Below are 18,508 nucleotides of genomic sequence, written 5' to 3'. Positions count from 1 at the left end.
GACACCCCTACCACCCCTAGGGGTGGGACAGCAGCACTGAGTTTTTCAGCAGATAGCATAACTCTGGAATGCCTGGAGCAATTTATACCAAACTTGCTACACATATGACTTAAGGTGGGTACACACTAGTAGATATATCTGCAGATCAACTGATCTGCAGATATATCTATGGACGGATCGGGCAGTATGCTGTGCATACACACTGCCCGATCCGTTGGGGACTGACGTCATGAACTGGGCGGGCGTGTACACACGCCCGCCCAGTTCAGCTGTCAATCACCGCCGGCCGCCGCCGCAGCATGTGTACGGGCGGTCGGCCGACCGCCCCGTACACACACAGCGACGCGACAATATATCGGTAGATATATTGGCCGTCGGCTGTGCTGCGCGGCCGACGCGATACGTCTGTGAACGACGGAGTTAACAGACGTATCGGCCGTACACACTGGCCGACGGTCCCGTGATATATCGGCCGTTCAAGAGAACGGCCGATATATCAACCAGTGTGTATGGGCCTTTACACTCTGGGAACTAACTCTGTGGAGGTAACACACCACTAGCACCCCTAGGGGTAGGCCAGCAGCACACACTATATCAGGACATGCATGATATGTTAGTGATGACAGGGCCAGTGACATGATGTGAGGAGGGGAATGGAGGTAGCACGAACCCACACACTAGTGGAAGTAGCACGGTCCCCCAGCAGCACAGAGTATATGAGGAGAAACATAATGTTCTGCACTATATAAGAAACTGCAAAAAAAAAAAATCGATAATGTCACAGGGGCACTGACATGATGTGAGGAGGGGAATGGAGGCAGCAGGAAGCCACAGACTGAGAGTTGTATAGTGGGAAGAGCAGGGTCGCTTGGGGGAACAAAAAGGGGTCCAGCTACTACACAAAGTGCATCAGGGAAGCAAGATATGCCTATATACTAGACCTCCAACCAACGTAAATCAACAACTATCATTCTAATGTACAATCCTCATCCTGTAGCAAAGCACGGGTATTCAGCTATATACAATGTTATTTATAATGTGTGTTTAATAATTACATTTATTTTTGTAAACAGACATTCTTAAAATCCCGGGCAACATCGGGTACTCCATCTAGTTTACTGTATAAACAAACAACAACAAAATACATTTACAGCTCTACAGTCAACTTTACCTCAATTAAATGTCCGGTCAATGGTCTCCATAAGATTTCAATTCTGTGCATATTTACCAATCCAGTCTCCAACAATTTAGCAACAGCGAAAAGAGACGGTTCCTGAATGATGCAAAATTCAAGAACGTCAGTAAAATTTGGGTTATAAAAAACAACATTAACAGATTGTCATTATGTGCTGACCATATAGCCACTTGTCCACACAATGATGAAATTACATTACTGCAAGCATAAACCTCATACATTATGGGGTATATGCAATTAGCGGCGAATCGCGGCAAATTATCGCCCGTTTTTCAACTCGACACAATTCGACAGGCTAATTTCGGCAAGTGGGTGCCGAAATTGACCATATGCAATAAAAAACGGATTCGACAGTCCCGCGGCCGAAAAACGGCCGATTTGACGGATTTCGATCCGGTTTTTTAAAAACGTGAAAAAACGGGAAAACCCGAAAAAAAATGGCGTGGGGTCCCCCCCTCCAAAGCATAACCAGCCTCGGGCTCTTCGAGCTGGTCCTGGTTCTAAAAATCCGGGGGAAAAATTGACAGGGATCCCCCGTATTTTTAAAACCAGCACCGGGCTCTGCGCCTGGTGCTGGTGCAAAAAATACGGGGGACAAAAAGAGTAGGGGTCCCCCGTATTTTATACACCAGCATCGGGCTCCACTAGCTGGACACATAATGCCACAGCCGGGGGTCACTTTTATACAGTGCCCTGCGGCCGTGGCATTAAATATCCAACTAGTCACACCTGGCCGGGGTACCCTGGGGGAGTGGGGACCCCTTCAATCAAGGGGTCCCCCCCCCAGGCACCCAAGGGCCAGGGGTGAAGCCCGAGGCTGTCCCCCCCATCCAAGGGCTGCGGATGGGAGGCTGATAGCCTTGAGAAAATGTAAAGAATATTGGTTTTTCCTGTAGTACTACAAGTCTCAGCAAGCCTCCCCGCAAGCTGGTACTTGGAGAACCACAAGTACCAGCATGCGGGAGAAAAACGGGCCCGCTGGTACCTGTAGTTCTACTGGAAAAAAAATATCCAAATAAAAACAGGAGACACACACCTTGATAGTAAAACTTTATTACACAACTGCCGACACACACATACTTACCTATGTTGACCCGCCGACTGCCACAGTCTCCGACGATCCGGGGTACCTGTGAAAAAAATTAGACTCGCCTCAATCCAGTGTCCGGGAGATAATCCACGTACTTGTTAAAAAAAGAAAACGCATACCCGACCATGCCGGACTGAAAGGGGTCCCATGTTGACACATGGGACCCCTTTCCCCGAATGTGCCGGGACCCCACGTGACTCCTGTCACTGAGGTCCCTTCAGCCAATCAGGAAGCGCTACTTCCGTGGCGCTCACCTGATTGGCTGTGCGCGTGTGACCTCAGACAGCGCATTGCACAGCTCGCTCCATTAGTTTCAATGGTGGGAACTTTGCCGTCAGCGGTGGGGTTACCCGCGGTCAGCCGCTGACCGCGGGTGACCTCACCGCTGACGCAAAGTTCCCACCATTGAGTATAATGGAGAGGCTTTGCGAGGCGCTGTCTGACAGCTCAGACGTCCAGCCAATCAGCAGAGTGCCAGGACGTTGCGCTCGCTGATTGGCTGAAGGGACCTCGGTGACAGCAGTCACGTGGTGTCCCGGCATTCGGGGAAAGGGGTCTGATGTGTAAACATGGGACCCCTTTCAGTCCGTGGATCGGGTAAATGCGGTTTGTTTTTTTGCCAAGTACGTGGATTTATATCTGGACACTGGATTGAGGTGAGTATAATTTTATTCACAGGTACCCCGGATCGGTAGGATCAGGAGACGTGGCAGTCGGCGTGTCAACATAGGTAAGTATGTGTGTGTCGGCAGGTGTGTAATAAAGTTGTACTCTCAAGGTGTGTGTCTCCTGTTTTTATTTGGGTATTTTTTTTCCAGTAGTACTACAGGTACCAGCGGGCCCGTTTTTCTCCCGCATGCTGGTACTTGTGGTTCTCCAAGTACCAGCTTGCGGGGGAGGCTTGCTGGGACTTGTAGTACTACAGGAAAAAACAATATTCTTTACATTTTCTCAAGGCTATCAGCCTCCCATCCGCAGCCCTTGGATGGGGGGGGACAGCCTCGGGCTTCACCCCTGGCCCTTGGGTGGCTGGGGGGGGGACCCCTTGATTGAAGGGGTCCCCACTCCTCCAGGTATTTAATGCCACGGCCGCAGGGAGCGGTATAAAAGTGTCCCCCGGCTGTGGCATTATCTGTCCAGCTAGTGGAGCCCGGTGCTGGTACAAAAAATACGGGGGATCCCCTGTCATTTTTCCCCCCGTATTTTGGCAACCAGGACCGGCTCAAAGAGCCCGAGGCTGGTTATGCTTAGGAGGGGGGACCCCACGCAAATTTTTTTCGTGTTTTTTACAGTTTTTTAAACATTTTAAAAAATCTAATAAAAATCCGTCAAATCGGACGTTTTTCGACAGCGGGACTGTCGAATTCGTTTTTTATCGAATATGTCGAATTCCGGCACCCACCTGCCGGAATTCAACGGTCGAATTGTGTCGAATTTAAAAACGGGCGAAAAAGTGCCGCAATTCGCCCGGAATTGCATATACCCCATAAAGAGCTATTAACAAAAAAAAATGCATAAACAGTGTGTTCAGATTTCAGCACTTTTAATTAGTGAGCTCTCCTGTCATTAGTGTTCATAAGGAAATTGGGAGTAGTATAACAAATGATGCACTCCATGCAATAAATTATTATTGCTTTCAATCCATAGGTCCCCCCTGTTTTATGTCACTTGTATAAAAGCAGAAAACCTTCAGCTTTGTGCATTTACATGGTCTAGAGCTTTCGGTATTACTTCTAATATCCATACAATATACAGTAGGGGGTGCATTATGACATGGGTTACCATTACTCATAATTAGTACTCTAACTGCTGGACAAGATCATAAACCTCTGAAAGTTTCAGATCACTCACCACATGTTAAAAGCTCTTATGTGCTGAGAACAGAAACTTTGTTAAGAGCTTTGATATCAATCTTTTAATATGACAGAATATGACAACACAATGCCGGGCTTTGAACACGAGTAGTAATTATATTAAGTCAGTCATTCACTTCTCTATGTGATGCCAATATTCTCCTAGAAGTAAATTAATAAAGAAGAGTAAAGTTCTAATGGAATGAAAAAGTGACAGCTCAGTGATTTCAGAACAGAGTGCTATTATTACTTTTATCTAATTCTTTCAAAGTGACTTATGGTCACAAAAAAATCTTCACTGACAGCCAGAGGGATTTTTGCCAAGTCCCTCTAGCCTATAGGAGAAGTTCCAAAGATGCCCATATTTTTTTTTAAAAAGGAGATTTATGGTAGACTTACCATTGTTAAATCTCTTTCTGCGAGGTACACTGGGTTCCACAGGGAATACATTGGGGGGTGTAGCGATGAATCTTGATCCAGGCACCAACAGGTTAAAGCTTTAGCTGTCCCAAGATGCACTGGGGCCTTCTCTATAACCCCGCCTCCACACACTGTTAGCTCAGTTTTGTTAACCAGTCCAATGCAGGAGCAGGTAAAAGAGAAGGCAGATGATGTTAGCCACACAGAACCACATTCTCACAACAGGAGAAGGGACCAGCGACTAATGCCATATAAACCCAAAGAAGCTCGGTGCGTCAGGGTGGGCGCCCTGTGGGACCCAGTGTACCTCGCAGAAATAGATTTAACAATGGTAAATCTACCATAAATCTCCTTTTCTGTAGCGGGGTACACTGTGTTCCACAGGGAATACATTGGGGATGTCCCAAAGCAGTTCCTCAAGGGAGGTAGGCATAGAACCTAATGAACTTGTTCACTGAGGACCACGTAGCCGCCTTGCACAAATGTTCTGCGGATGCGCCCCCCAAGAGTGTCCAACAGACCGAGTAGAATCGGCATTAATCGCAGCAGGAGCTGGAGGTCCAGCCTGTGCATAAGCTTGTGCAATCACAATTCTAATCCATCTTAGTCGCAGGCCAGGTACGTTTGTGAAAACCAAAAAGTACAAAAAGGGAATCTGACCTCCTGATAGAGGCAGTTCTCTCCATGTATATACGGAGAGCCCGTACCACATCCAAAGACCACTCTTTGGAGGACAAACCAGAAGTGATGAAGGTTGGAATCACAATCTCTTGGTTAAGGTGAAAAGATAACATCACCTTAGGCAAATAACCAGAGAGTTCTAAGAACTGCCCGGTCACTGTGAAATATCAGAAAGGGTGGTCAGACACACTCCTAGCAGAGGTAATAACCAGTAGGAACAGTACCTTGACCGTGAGCCATTTAAGGTCCAATGACAAGAGGTTCAAATGGAGACTCTTGCAGGGCATTTAGGACAACAGACAGATCCCATGGAGCCACAGGAGTCTGAATCCATAAAAGTATGAACGTCAAGAATAGATGCAATTTTTCTCTGAAACCGTACCAACAAGGCAGGGATATGACCCTAGAAGGAGGATATGAACCTAGAAGGAGGCCAGACGAAGGCCTAAGTCCAGGCCTTGTTGCAGAATAGCCAGAAGTCTGGAAGTACTGAATTCGTAAGCCTCGTAATTCTTAGCAGTACCCCAGGTGAAGTAAGAATTCCAGACCCTATAATAAATCCGCGTAGATGCCGGTTTGCGGGCCTTCAGCATAGTTTGGATGACCACCTCAGAGAATCCTTTGGCCCTCAGGAGTAAAGCTTCAAGAGCCAAGCCATCAAAGCCACTCTGGCCAGGTCTGGATAGACACAAGGGCCCTGAATGAGGAGGTCTGGGCGTTGAGGAAGTAGAAGAGGACGCTCTATCGATAGACCCTGCAGGTCTGAGAATCAATGCCGTCTGGGCCATGCTGGAGCGACTAGAAGTATTACTCCTCTTACTTGTTTGAATTTCCATAGTACCCTGGGCAGGAGTGACACTGGAGGGAACACGTAGGGCAGTCGAAAGTTCCATGGAATTGCCAGTGTGTCCACGAACGCTGCTTGAGGATCCCTGGTTCTTGATCCGTAGATCAGAACTTTGTGATTGTGTCGAGACGCCATCAGGTCTACATCTAGTAGACCCCACTTGTCCACTAGGAGTTGAAAGACTTCCTGATGAAGACTCCACTCTCCGGCGTGCACGTCCTGACGACTGAGAAAATCACCTTCCCAGTTGAGGACTCCGGGAATGAACATTGCCGATATTGCTGGCAGAAAGCGTTCCGCCAAACGAAGGATATTTGACACTTCCATCATTGCCATGTGGCTTAGAGTACCGCCTTGATGGTTTCTGTACGCCACCGTGGTGGCGTTGTCTGATTGTACTTGAACAGGCCTGTTCTGTATCAGAGGCAGGGCGAGAGACAAAGCATTGAACACTGCCCGAAAGTCCAGAATGTTTATTGGGAGGAGTGATTCCTCCATGTTCCACCAACCCTGGAAAGTGTGTTGCTCCAATGCCGCGCCCCCAACCCCTCAGACTGGCGTCCGTAGTCAGTAGGACCCAGTTGGGGATCCAAAAGGGATGGCCCCTGCTCAACTGCTGGTCCTGTAGCCACCAGGTCAGCGACAGACGAACCTCCGGAGTCAAGATCATGTGAGACCTGATCCAATGAGATAGCCCATCCCACTTGGAAAGGATTAACCTCTGTAGAGGGCGGGAATGGAATTGAGCGTACGCTATCATGTTGAAAGCCAACACCATGAGGCCTAGTACTTGCATTGCCGAGTGTATCGACACTCTTGGGAGAGAAAGGAAGTATCTGATTCTGTCCTGAAGTTTCAGGACCTTCTCTGGAGACAGCCGTTGACTGTGTGTGTCCGGTATTGCCCCCAGGGGCACCATGCTCCGAGCAGGGACCAGCGAGGACTTCTTCCCGTTGATGAGCCACCCGTGGGCTTGTAGGAAGTCTATCGTCAGTTGTAGATGACTGAGGAGGACATTGTGGGAGTTTGCCAGAATCAGCAAATTGCCCAGATACGGCAGGATGCCGACTCCCTGGCGACGGAGATGAGCCGTCAACACGGCCATAACCTTGGTGAAGATCCGAGGGACCGTGGACAGTCCAAACGGCAGAGCCTGGAATTGATAGTGAAGGTTGCCAATAGCAAACTGCAGATATTGCTGATGCGATATGGCAATAGGCATATGCAGGTAAGTATCTTGTATATCCAAGTATACCATATAGCCTCCGGGTTCCATGGCCAGAATAATTGAGCGCCGTGTTTCTATACGGAACTTGGACACTCTCACAAACTTGAGTGATTTGAGGTCGAGAATAGGCCGGAAAGACCCATCAGGTTTCGGGACTAGAAACAGGGTCGAGTAGTATCCTCTGCCATTCTGGGACAGAGGTACCGGCACTACCACTCCTGTATCCAGGAGGGAACGCACAACCATCTGTAGAGCTTGCACCTTTAACGGATCCGAAGGGATAACAGTTGTGCAGAACTGGCGAGGGGGACGTCTCTTGAAAGAGACTGCGTACTCATGAGAGACAATTTCTCGTACCCATGCGTCTGAAGTGGTCATTACGACGAGCAGGCCAGGATAGTTAGGCCTTGGGCTTAGTGGTTGTTGGGACCACGAGACAACCTCGGGAAGGTCTGACCTTCGCTTTCCCTTAAGGCCGAAAGCAGGGAAAAGCGGTACCTTATGCCTTCTGTGCAGAAGGAGTAGCATTTGGGAGAAAGGCAGTCATAGTAGCCGCCGATTCAGACCCAATTTTTAATTAGGTCTTCCCCAAATAAGATGTCCCCAGTAAAGGGGAATACCTCCAAGGACTTTTGGAGTCCAGATCCACCTTCCATGACCTCAACCACAGAATACGTCGAGCCAGGACAGATGTATTCAACACCTTGGCAGCCAACGTGCCCGCCTCAGGGGACGCCTCCTGGTGTAGAAAAAGGTGGTGGTGGTATTGTGAGACAGGGAACGTCTGGCATTGTCAGCTATATCCTCGGGCAGCTCTTCCTCTATGCATGATCCAGTCATCAATCTATTTTGCAACCCCAAGAGGACGCAATCGTGGTCTATGTACAGCACCCGTAAGGGAGTAATAGACTTCAGGCATCCCTCCACACACTTCTCTGTCGGTTCCTACAGTGAGGGGAGAGTGGTGAGAGGCAGAGTGGACGACACCCGATGGGTGACACATGAGTTCAGTAGCAGTGAATTACCTACTTGTTATATAACACTGCAGGGGGAGGATATCGAGCTAATGCCCGTTGTAGACATGGGGAATGTCTTCCTTGGATTAGACCAGGGGTCTTGTCTGATGTACACTTAATGGTCAGATTGTGGTAACAGAGTTTTATTTACCCTCTGACGTGTGAACAGATCAGTTTGTTTAACCACAGTAGGGGAATCCTCTTATCAGTGATTTGTAGGATTTGTTTCCCAGTAACCACAAGGGCAGTGGTATCATTTAGCAATGAAAAATCCTTGTCAGAAACACCTAATATAGGGACCGACAGATCCCCCTCTCTTCAGATAAAATATCAGAGAGATTACTGGATAGGGAGGAGGGAGCAGCCCGCTTAGATGACCCAGAGACACAAGAGTGACCTGGAATAGGGTTTTGCCTGACCAAGGAATGAGTCATACGCTACAACCCGTGAGTTAAAATTTCCCGCCCAAAGCGGAGTAACCATGGGGACATCAGTGACTGTAATGTTACGGGTGGTCCCATAGGGGGCATAAAGCGTTCAACTAGAGTACCCAGTAGGTTTGAGAACACAGCCCAGGTTGGCTCCAGATTGATTACAGGAGCTGCGGAATGACTGGGAGACGTATGAGACCATCACACAAAACTTCCCCCTCAGGAAAATCCACTGCGCATGCTCTGCAGGATGCAGGAGCATCCCCAGATTTACTGCCCTACATGTTTAAACATTATACACAAATGCAACAGAGAGAGGTTTAGTACGATGAAACCAGACAAAGTACAATACCTGCAAATATATACGTTATGGTAAGAACTTACCGTTGATAACGGTATTTCTCCTATGTCCACAGGTTCCACAGGATAACAATGGGATATGATGGAGCGATAGCGGATTGGCACCAAACGATCACAAGCTTTCAATCCTCCCAGGATGCAACGGGCCCGTCCATATATCCCCGCCCACTGGCTCAGGCAAATCAGTTGGATTCCAAAGCAATTAGGCAGGAGCATCATGTAGAGCCCTATTCATGCAAGAAGAACACACATGCTCACCCTTCCGTAAAAGATGGAAGAGGTTTAGTGAGCAGAAAGATCCTCAAATCAGGTGCGTCAGGCTGGGATCCCTGTGGAAACCTGTGGACATAGGAGAAATACCATTATCAATGGTAAGTTCTTACAATAACGTATATTTCTCCGGCAGGGTCCACAGGATAACAATGGGATTTCCCAAAGCAATTTTTAGTGGTGGGGACGCTCCTGATTGGACAGGAGAACCTTACGCCCGAATTCAGCGTCATGAGAGGCAAAAGTATCCAAGGCATAATGTCTAATGAATGTGTTAATGGAAGACCATGTGGCTGCCTTACATATCTGTTCTGTTGAAGCACCATGTTGTGCTGCCCATGAAGGACCTACCTTACGTGTAGAGTGAGCAGAGACATTAGCCGGAATAGGGAGATCAGCTCAAGAATATGCTTCTGAAATCGTCATTCAAAGCCATCTTGCTAGCGTCTGTTTAGTAGCAGGACATCCTCTCTTGTGAAATCCATAGAGAATGAAAAGAGAATCTGTATTTCTGATGGCACTGGTATGTCCACGTAGATCCTTAATGCCCGGACTACGTCCAGCGATGCTTCTCCCGCAGAAAGTCCCGATACCTGAAACGCCGGGACTACAATTTCTTCATTAAGGTGGAATTTAGATACCACCTTAGGAAGATACCCAGACCTAGTTCTGAGAACTGCTTTATCTGGATAAAAAAAATCAGAAAAGGAGATTTACATGACAGCACTCCTAAATCTGACACTCTTCTAGCTGATGCCATAGTTAGTAGAAAGAGAACTTTAGCTGTCAACCATTTAAGATCCACTTTATTAAGTGGTTCAAACGGAGCAACTTGAAGAGCTTTGGGAACTAAACCTAAGTCCCAAGGCACTGTAGGAGGAACAAAAGGCGGTTGAATGCGCAGCATTCCCTGGAAAAAAGTATGCACATCCTGTATATTGGCAATTTTCTTTTGAAACCATACAGTTAATGCTGATACTTGCACTCTCAAGGAAGCCACCTTCAAACCCTTATCCATTCCTGCTTGAAGGAAATCTAAGACCCTGGAAACTTGGAAAGATTTTGGGTCTATATTTCTTTCAGTGCAAAAATCAATATAGACCTGACATATTCTGTCATAAATGCGAGCTGAGGAGGGTTTCATTGCTCTGAGCATAGTCTGAATTGCCTGTTGTGAGAATCCTCTTGACTTCAGGATAGAGGTTTCAAGAGCCACGCCGTCAATGACAGTCAATCCAGATGCCTGTGATAACAAGAATTGGCGCATCCATAGACATCCTCTGCAGATCTATGTACCAATGCCTTCTGGGCCAAGCCGGAGCTATTAGAATCATGGCACTCTTTGCTTTTTTTATTTTCCTCACCACCCTGGGTAGCAGGATGATCGGAGGAAACCGATATGCCAGATGAAAGTCCAATTTCACTGACAAGGCGTCCACAAAGATGGCTTTGCTGTTCGGATGGGACGCCATGAGATCTATCTCTGGCAAACCCCACTTGTCTACCAGAGTCTGAAACACTTCCGGGTGTAGAGCCCATTCGCTTGCTTGAATGGTGTGTAGACTGAGAAAGTCCGCTTCCCAGTTTAGGATTCCTGGAACGAACACTGTGGACAATGCTGGAAGATGGAGTTCTGCCCACTTTAGTATGTGACTTACCTCCTTCATTGCTTTTTGGCTGCGAGTTCCTTCATAATGGTTGAGGTACGCTACTGCCGTTGCATTGTCCGAGCGGATCTGGACTGGTTTTCCTTGCAGAGTGTCCTTTGCCTGAATCAGTGCCATGAATATGGCCCGAAGTTCCAAAAGGTTTATTGGCAGGCAACTTTCTTCTTTGGTCCATTGTCCCTGGAACAATAATTTTCCGGACACTGCTCCCCAGCCCTGAAGACTGGCATCTGTTGTCATGACCTCCCAATCTGATATCCAAAAGGGTCTCCCCTTGTCTAGATGGGATGTCTGTAGCCACCAGGCTATGACCTTTTTACCTTTTCTGAAAGTACTATGGTCTGTTTCTTTATTGTCGGATGTAATCCATTCCATCTGGCTAGAATCAGACGCTGCAGAGGTCTTGAGTGGAATTGTGCATACTCCATCATGTCGAATGTTGACACCATCAAACCCATCATTCGCATTGCTGCATGAATTGATATTGTTTGACTGTGTAACAACTCCTGAGTCCTTAACTGCACCTTGGATATCTTGTTCAGAGGTAAAAATATTCTCTGCAGATTTGATTCCAATACAGCCACCAAGTGAATCATCCGTTGAGAGAGTCTGGGGAAGCAGGTATTTTTATAGACACACTGGATTGAATATAAATATATATATATATATATATATATATATATATATATATATATATATATATATATATATATATATATAAAGAATTCGGCAGCACTCCCAGTCTCAGGAAATCAATGTCCGGTGCCCTCACGGTATATAGATGATGTGTTCATTATCTGGTCACAAACTGAGGAGGAACTTAGCAATTTCATTAATACACATAATCGGTCCAGACACCCTATTAAATTCACTTGTGTTATGAATAGGGACAATGTGAATTTTCTGGATGTATTAGTACAGTGTACGAACGGTATAATAACTACCGATTTATACCAAAAGAGTACAGATCGTAACACTTTATTGCATTTTTCAAGCTTTCATCCTCTTCCATCCAAAATTGGGTTACCATTCTCACAGTTTCTACGAGCTGTGAGGATTTGCAGTGAGAAAGAGAAGGCGACAGCTCAGATTGATGGCATGATTACTAAATTTACACAGAGGGGATACCCACTTGATAAATTGTTGGAGGCCAAAGAGAAAGCTCTAAGTATCAATCGGCAATCATTGTTATCACAAAAAGAAAAAAAATCCAGTAACCCTCGTTTACCTTGGGTCAACCGCTTCAACACTAAGAGTGCTGTAATTTCTAAAACAACAAAATCCTTATGGCCCATGATTCAGTCAGATAGTGACTTAAATTTGTCTGAAACTAAGATCATGCCCACCTATACCAGGGGTAGAAATATTCGTGATTGGGTGGTTAGAGCTGATGTCACTGGCTTATCATCGAGACAAAGTGAACAGAATTCTTTTTTGTCCTTACGGAAGGGCTGTTTTAGGTGTCTCAATTGTACCACGTGTAGATCTTTGTTGACGGGGAATACATTCAATCATCCCTTTAGAGGGAGGAAATACACCATCAGTTTTAGACTGACATGTACAACTAAGTTTATTATTTATCTAAAAAGTTGCCCATGTGGCTTACATTATGTCGGCAAAACCGACTGCACTTTGAGGGAACGCATGGCCAACCACAAATTAGCAATCAGAAAGGTCATTGTAAACGGTACCAGTGATCAACCAGTGGCAAGGCATTTTGCCTTGGCACGACATAGCATGGCATGTTTAAAATACATGATTATTGATCATGTACCAGCAAATGTGAGAGGTGGCAATAGGTCGCAGCTGTTATTGCAGAAGGAATCCAAATGGATCTATGAACTTCAAACCATGGCACCTAGGGGCCTTAATGAAACATTAGGGCTACATTGCTTTTTATAGCTCAATTATAGTGATATTTGTGTCAGTATGTTGCATTGTGTAATTACACTTGGGGATGACATGCTTTATTTGCATTATGATATGTCTATTATACATCATGCATTATTTGACTGTATTAGTGTCTCTGTCATTGTTTTTAATGTTTTGTTTTTCTTGTATGCAATGGTGTTGTTTTTGGGCTATTGTAATTGGTATTAACTTCAGGTGATTCTTCTGGCAGGTGGGACGGCAGGATGACGTCATTTGTGGGCGTCTGAACGCCGGGTCCACGCCGGAGCTCACCGCACATGGGGAAGGGATATAAGGTATGTGTCATTTTGATATTGTTATAACCTGAGGACGAAGTAAATAAAACTTTGAAACGTTGTTTCCACGTACCTGTGTTTGTACCGTTTGTTGACCGGAGTGCCGCCAACAAGACATTGTATATATATGTACATTCAATATATATATTGAAGCAAAAAGCCCGGCACTCCCAATAAGGGTATCAACTTGCCCCGGTGCCCTCAGAGATGCATGCCATATGAAAAGAAAAACTGCGGCACTCAGGGACTGGTGAAAAGCAAATGTATTCAGCAATACATATATAACATCAACGTTTCGGGGATTTTAACCCCTTCTTCAAGATGTACCTGTGTGAAAAGAGAAGAAGAACCCACTCACCTTTATGTAGAGACAGGACCCGCCACCACACCTGTGCACGTGAAGTCACGAGCGTCCCCGTCCGGCGTGTGCGGAGGCGCCAGGCGATGACGTGGCCCGACGTCCGTGCTATGCCCGTCCGTCAGTTGCCCGGCAACGCCTGACGCTAGACTCACAGGCCGGAAGCTGGGGAGAGGGGACACAGAAAGTACAGGCACTTAAATTGACGGCATCAACAAAACATAGTGTGCAAGATACATAAAGGCCGCTATTGCGGGGTCCCCCTCTGATCAGCCAGTAGCGAGACATTTCCAGGAGGCCAAACATCGGTTGGGAGACTTGAAACATATCATCATTGATCACATTCCAAAATCTGCCCGTGGGGGCGACCGTGATGGGGCCCTCCTTCGCAAAGAGGCGTCCTGGATCTTCAGGCTTAATACCATCTATCCAGCAGGCCTTAATGAAAGAATTGTGTGGAGTACCTTCGGATAACTGAAAATCACGTTACGAGAGGGACCACTGGATGCTTTTCATGCTCTGGGACTTAACACTATGTGACATAATCAGTCACTTTCAGTCCCCCATCATTTCTTCATCATTGATTCCTTAATTTGTTTTTTCCTTTATTTTATTTCTCTTGCCTCTTTCTATTTGTCCACCCCCTGGGTTATACTGACATAGCTGACTATCTATATCACTTGTTACTTCCCCTATCCCCTTGCATGGCGGAGTGATCTATACTTATATTTATACATATAAATACCCTCTTTCTCTGAGACACTTATATGGTGCCCTCCCTCTGCATGTCAGGCCTGTTGGGTGTGTTTTTATCTTCAAATCACATTACTGTATCTTGCACACTATGTTTTGTTGATGCCGTCAATTTAAGTGCCTGTACTTTCTGTGTCCCCTCTCCCCAGCTTCCGGCCTGTGAGTCTAGCGTCAGGCGTTGCCGGGCAACTGACGGACGGGCATAGCACGGACGTCGGGCCACGTCATCGCCTGGCGCCTCCGCACACGCCGGACGGGGACGCTCGTGACTTCACGTGCACAGGTGTGGTGGCGGGTCCTGTCTCTACATAAAGGTGAGTGGGTTCTTCTTCTCTTTTCACACAGGTACATCTTGAAGAAGGGGTTAAAATCCCCGAAACGTTGATGTTATATATGTATTGCTGAATACATTTGCTTTTCACCAGTCCCTGAGTGCCGCAGTTTTTCTTTTCATATATATATATATATATATATATATATATATATAGTAACAATATTAGCGACTCAATAGGGTACATCTAATATTTCCTAAGATTATTTCTGAGAATAACCTATTAGCCCAGAGCGAGCAAACATAGTAGGACATTATAAACGATTATTTGTTGTATAGTTTGTAACAGCTGAATCTCCTCTCATTACGACATTCAGTATTGTATCATATTAAGATGTATTAATATGATCGTGAACCTGATCCAGCGAGAGATCGTCTGCTTAGAAGCAGGACACCCAAGTTTCTTGGGATCATACAGGACAGAGTCCAATTTTCTGTGACGAGCAGTCCTCTTCACATAGATTTTCAGAGCCCTTACAACATCCAAGGACTTTGATGAAATTGAGGAGTCAGTAGCAACTGGCACCACAATAGGCTGGTTGATATGAAATGCCAACACAACCTTCGGAAGGAACTGCTGACGTGCCCGGAGCTCAGCTCTATCTTCATGGAAGATCAAGTAGGGTCTCTTACAAGACAAAGCCCCCAACTCTGACACACGTCTAGCAGAAGCTAAGGCCAACAAAGTGACAGCCTTCCACGTGAGAAACTTGACCTAAACCTGCAGTAGAGGTTCGAACCAATCCGATTGGAGGAACTGTAACACCACGTTAAGATCCAAGGGCGCCGTAGGTGGCACAAAGGGAGGCTGGATGAGCAGAACTCCTTTCAAGAAAGTCTGAACCTCAGGGAGGGAAGCCAATTGTTTCTGGAAGAAAATGGATAGGGGCAAAATCTGGACCTTTATGGATCCTAACCTCAGGCCCATATCAACAACTGCTTGCAAGAAGAGGAGAAACTGTCCCAGTTGAAACTCCACCGTAGAAAACTTCTTGGACTCACACCAAGATATTTTTTCCAAATGCGATGGTAATGTTTAGACGTTACTCCTTTCCTAGCCTGTATCAGGGTAGAAATAACCTTGTTCGGAATGCCCTTCCGAGCTAATATCTGGCGTTCAACCTCCATGCCGTCAAACGTAGCCGCATTGTCTTGATAAGCGAATGGTCCCTGCTGCAGCAGGTCCACCCGAAGAGGAAGAGACTTTGGCTCTTCCAGCAGTAGGTCCAGAAGATCCGCATACCAAGCCCTTCTTGGCCAGTCTGGAGCAATGAGGATTGTCTGAACTCTTGTTCTACTTATGAGCTTTAGAATCCTTGGAATTAGTGAAAGTGGAGGAAACACATACACCGACTGGAACACCCATGGAGTTACCAGGGCGTCCAACGCCACTGCTTGAGGGTCTCTTGACCTTGAGCAAAACCTCCAAAGTTTTTTGATGAGGCGGGAGGCCATCATGTCTATTTGAGGAACCCCTCCAGGTTTGTCACCTCCGTGAACACCTCTGGATGGAGGCCCCACTCTCCTGGATGGAGATCGTGTCTGCTGAGGAAGTCCACTTCCCAGTTGTCCACTCCCAGACTGAAAATTGCAGACAGTGCTAACGTGTCCTTTTCCGCCCAGAGGATGATTCTTGTCACCTCTAACATTGCAGCTCTGCTCTTTGTTCCGTCTTGTAGTTTTATGTAGGCCACCGTTGTTACATTGTCCGACTGCACTTAAATGGGTCGATCTCGCAGAAGGTGAGTCGCTTGGGAAGACCGTTGTTAGTTCCAGAATGTTTATTGGAAAACAGGATTCCAGACTTGACCATCTTCCTTGGAAGTTTTCCCCTTGAGTGACAGCACCCCAGCCTCGGAGACTTGCATCCGTGGTTAGAAGGATCCAGTCCTGAATCCCGAATCTGAGGCCCTCCAGAAGGTGCGACGTTTGTAGCCACCAGAGGAGTGAAATCCTTGCTTTCGGCGACAGACGTATCCTCATGTGCATATGTAGATGAAAACCCGACCACTTGTCTAGGAGATCCAATTGGAAGGATCGAGCATGAAATCTTCCGTATTGTAGAGCCTCGTAGAAGGCGAATGCACTAATGAACGGAAACCCGGGCCGGCTTCAGGACATCCCGGACCATTGTTTGTATCACCAACGCTTTCTCCTCCGGTAGAAACACCCTCTGCACTTCCGTGTCGAGGATCATCCCCAGGAAAGACAATCTCCTTGTCGGCTCCAAATGTGACTTTGGAAGGTTCAGGATCCAACCATGGACCCTGAGCAGATGAATTGTGAGAGCAATGGACTGCAACAGCTTCTCCCTGGACGACGCCTTTAGCAGCAGATCGTCCAGGTATGGAATTATGTTCACTCCCTGCGGAGGAGAACCATAATTTCTTCCATCACCTTGGAGAACACCCTCTGTGTCGTGGAGAGACTGAATGGTAGTGCCTGAAACTGATAGTGACTGTATAACAGTGCAAATCTGAGATAAGCCTGGTGCGGAGGCCAAATCAGAATGTGGAGATACGCATCCTTGATATCTAGGGATACCAGAAACTCTCCCTCCTCCAGACCTGAGATCACCGCTCTCAGAGACTCTCCATTTTGAATTTGAACTCCCTTAGATAAGGGTTTAGCGATTTCAAGTTCAAAATTGGTCGACCGAACCATACGGTTTCGGTACCACCAAGAGGTTTGAATAGTAACCCACGCTGTGCATATGAGATGGAACTGGAACAATGACCTCTGCCTTTTCCAATTTTTGGATAGCTACCTGTTGACAGTTCTGTCTGACAGTAAAGTTGGCAAGCCTGATTTGAAGAATCGGTGAGGTGGGGTTTCTTGACACTCCAGTCTGTACCCCTGGGACACAATATCCTGTACCCAAGGATCCAGGACGGACGACACCCAGACGTAGCTGAAACGCCTGAGTCTCGCCTCCACCAGCCCGTCCTCCAGGCTGTGTGGTCCACCGTAATGCTGAGGATTTTGAGGAACCAGAGGCAGGTTTCTGGTCCTGAGAGCCTGTGGGTGCAGGCTTTTTGGATTTTGCCCGCCCACCTCTAAAGAAGGTAGTAGGAGGCTTCGACTTTTTTGTCTTAGCGGCCCGAAAGGACTGTAATGCAGATGAAGAAAAGGGTTTCTTCGTAGAAGACGTAGCTGAGGGAAGAAAAGGTGACTTAGCCGCGGTTGCCGTGGAAATCCACGCATCCAATGCTTCCCCAAATAGAGCCTGACCTGTGTAGGGTAGGTTCTCCACACTTCTCCTGGATTCCGCGTCTGCAGACCATTGGGTAAGCCAGAGTCCCTGCGAGCTGAGACAGACATGGAAGATATCCTTGCAGTCAGCGTACCCAGGTCCTTCATGGATTCCACCATGATCCCCGCAGAATCCTGTATGTTAAAAATAATTCAATGTCACTTCTATCCATTGAATCCAAATCCTCTAGTAACGTGCCTGACCACTTTACTATAGCTTTAGAGATCCATGCGCAGGCGATAGTAGGCCTCAGCGCTACCCCTGAAGCAGTGTATATGGATTTGAGCGTAGTTTCAATCTTACGATCAGCCGGTTCTTTTAACGCGGTAGACCCAGGGACAGGTAAAACCACCTTTTTCGACAGTCTGGAGACAGATGCGTCAACTGTGGGTGGGTTTTCCCATTTTTTTCTATCTTCTTCAGGGAAGGGGAAAGCAAGCAGAATCCTTTTAGGAATCTGGAATTTTTTCTCCGGGTTTTCCCAGGATTTTTCAAATAAAGCGTTTAATTCTTTAGACGCAGGGAAGGTTAGCGAGGCTTTCTTATTA

At 46.8% G+C, this 18,508-nt stretch overlaps 1 protein-coding gene across 3 annotated transcripts in view; it reads right to left on the bottom strand.

Moving 5' to 3' along the window:
* Window positions 1-18,508, bottom strand: part of MON2 (MON2 homolog, regulator of endosome-to-Golgi trafficking) — a 257,814-nt gene that overhangs the window by 91,930 nt on the left and 147,376 nt on the right. For all 3 annotated transcript variants that reach the window (XM_063927724.1, XM_063927725.1, XM_063927726.1), the window contains one exon: window positions 1,172-1,273. In XM_063927724.1, coding sequence (XP_063783794.1) covers window positions 1,172-1,273 — 102 coding nt within the window. The remainder of the gene's footprint in view (window positions 1-1,171; window positions 1,274-18,508) is intronic.

This window comes from Pseudophryne corroboree, chromosome 6 (genome assembly GCF_028390025.1).
Source record: "Pseudophryne corroboree isolate aPseCor3 chromosome 6, aPseCor3.hap2, whole genome shotgun sequence".
NCBI lineage: Eukaryota > Metazoa > Chordata > Amphibia > Anura > Myobatrachidae > Pseudophryne > Pseudophryne corroboree.
This window is presented reverse-complemented; position numbering and strand designations above follow the sequence as displayed.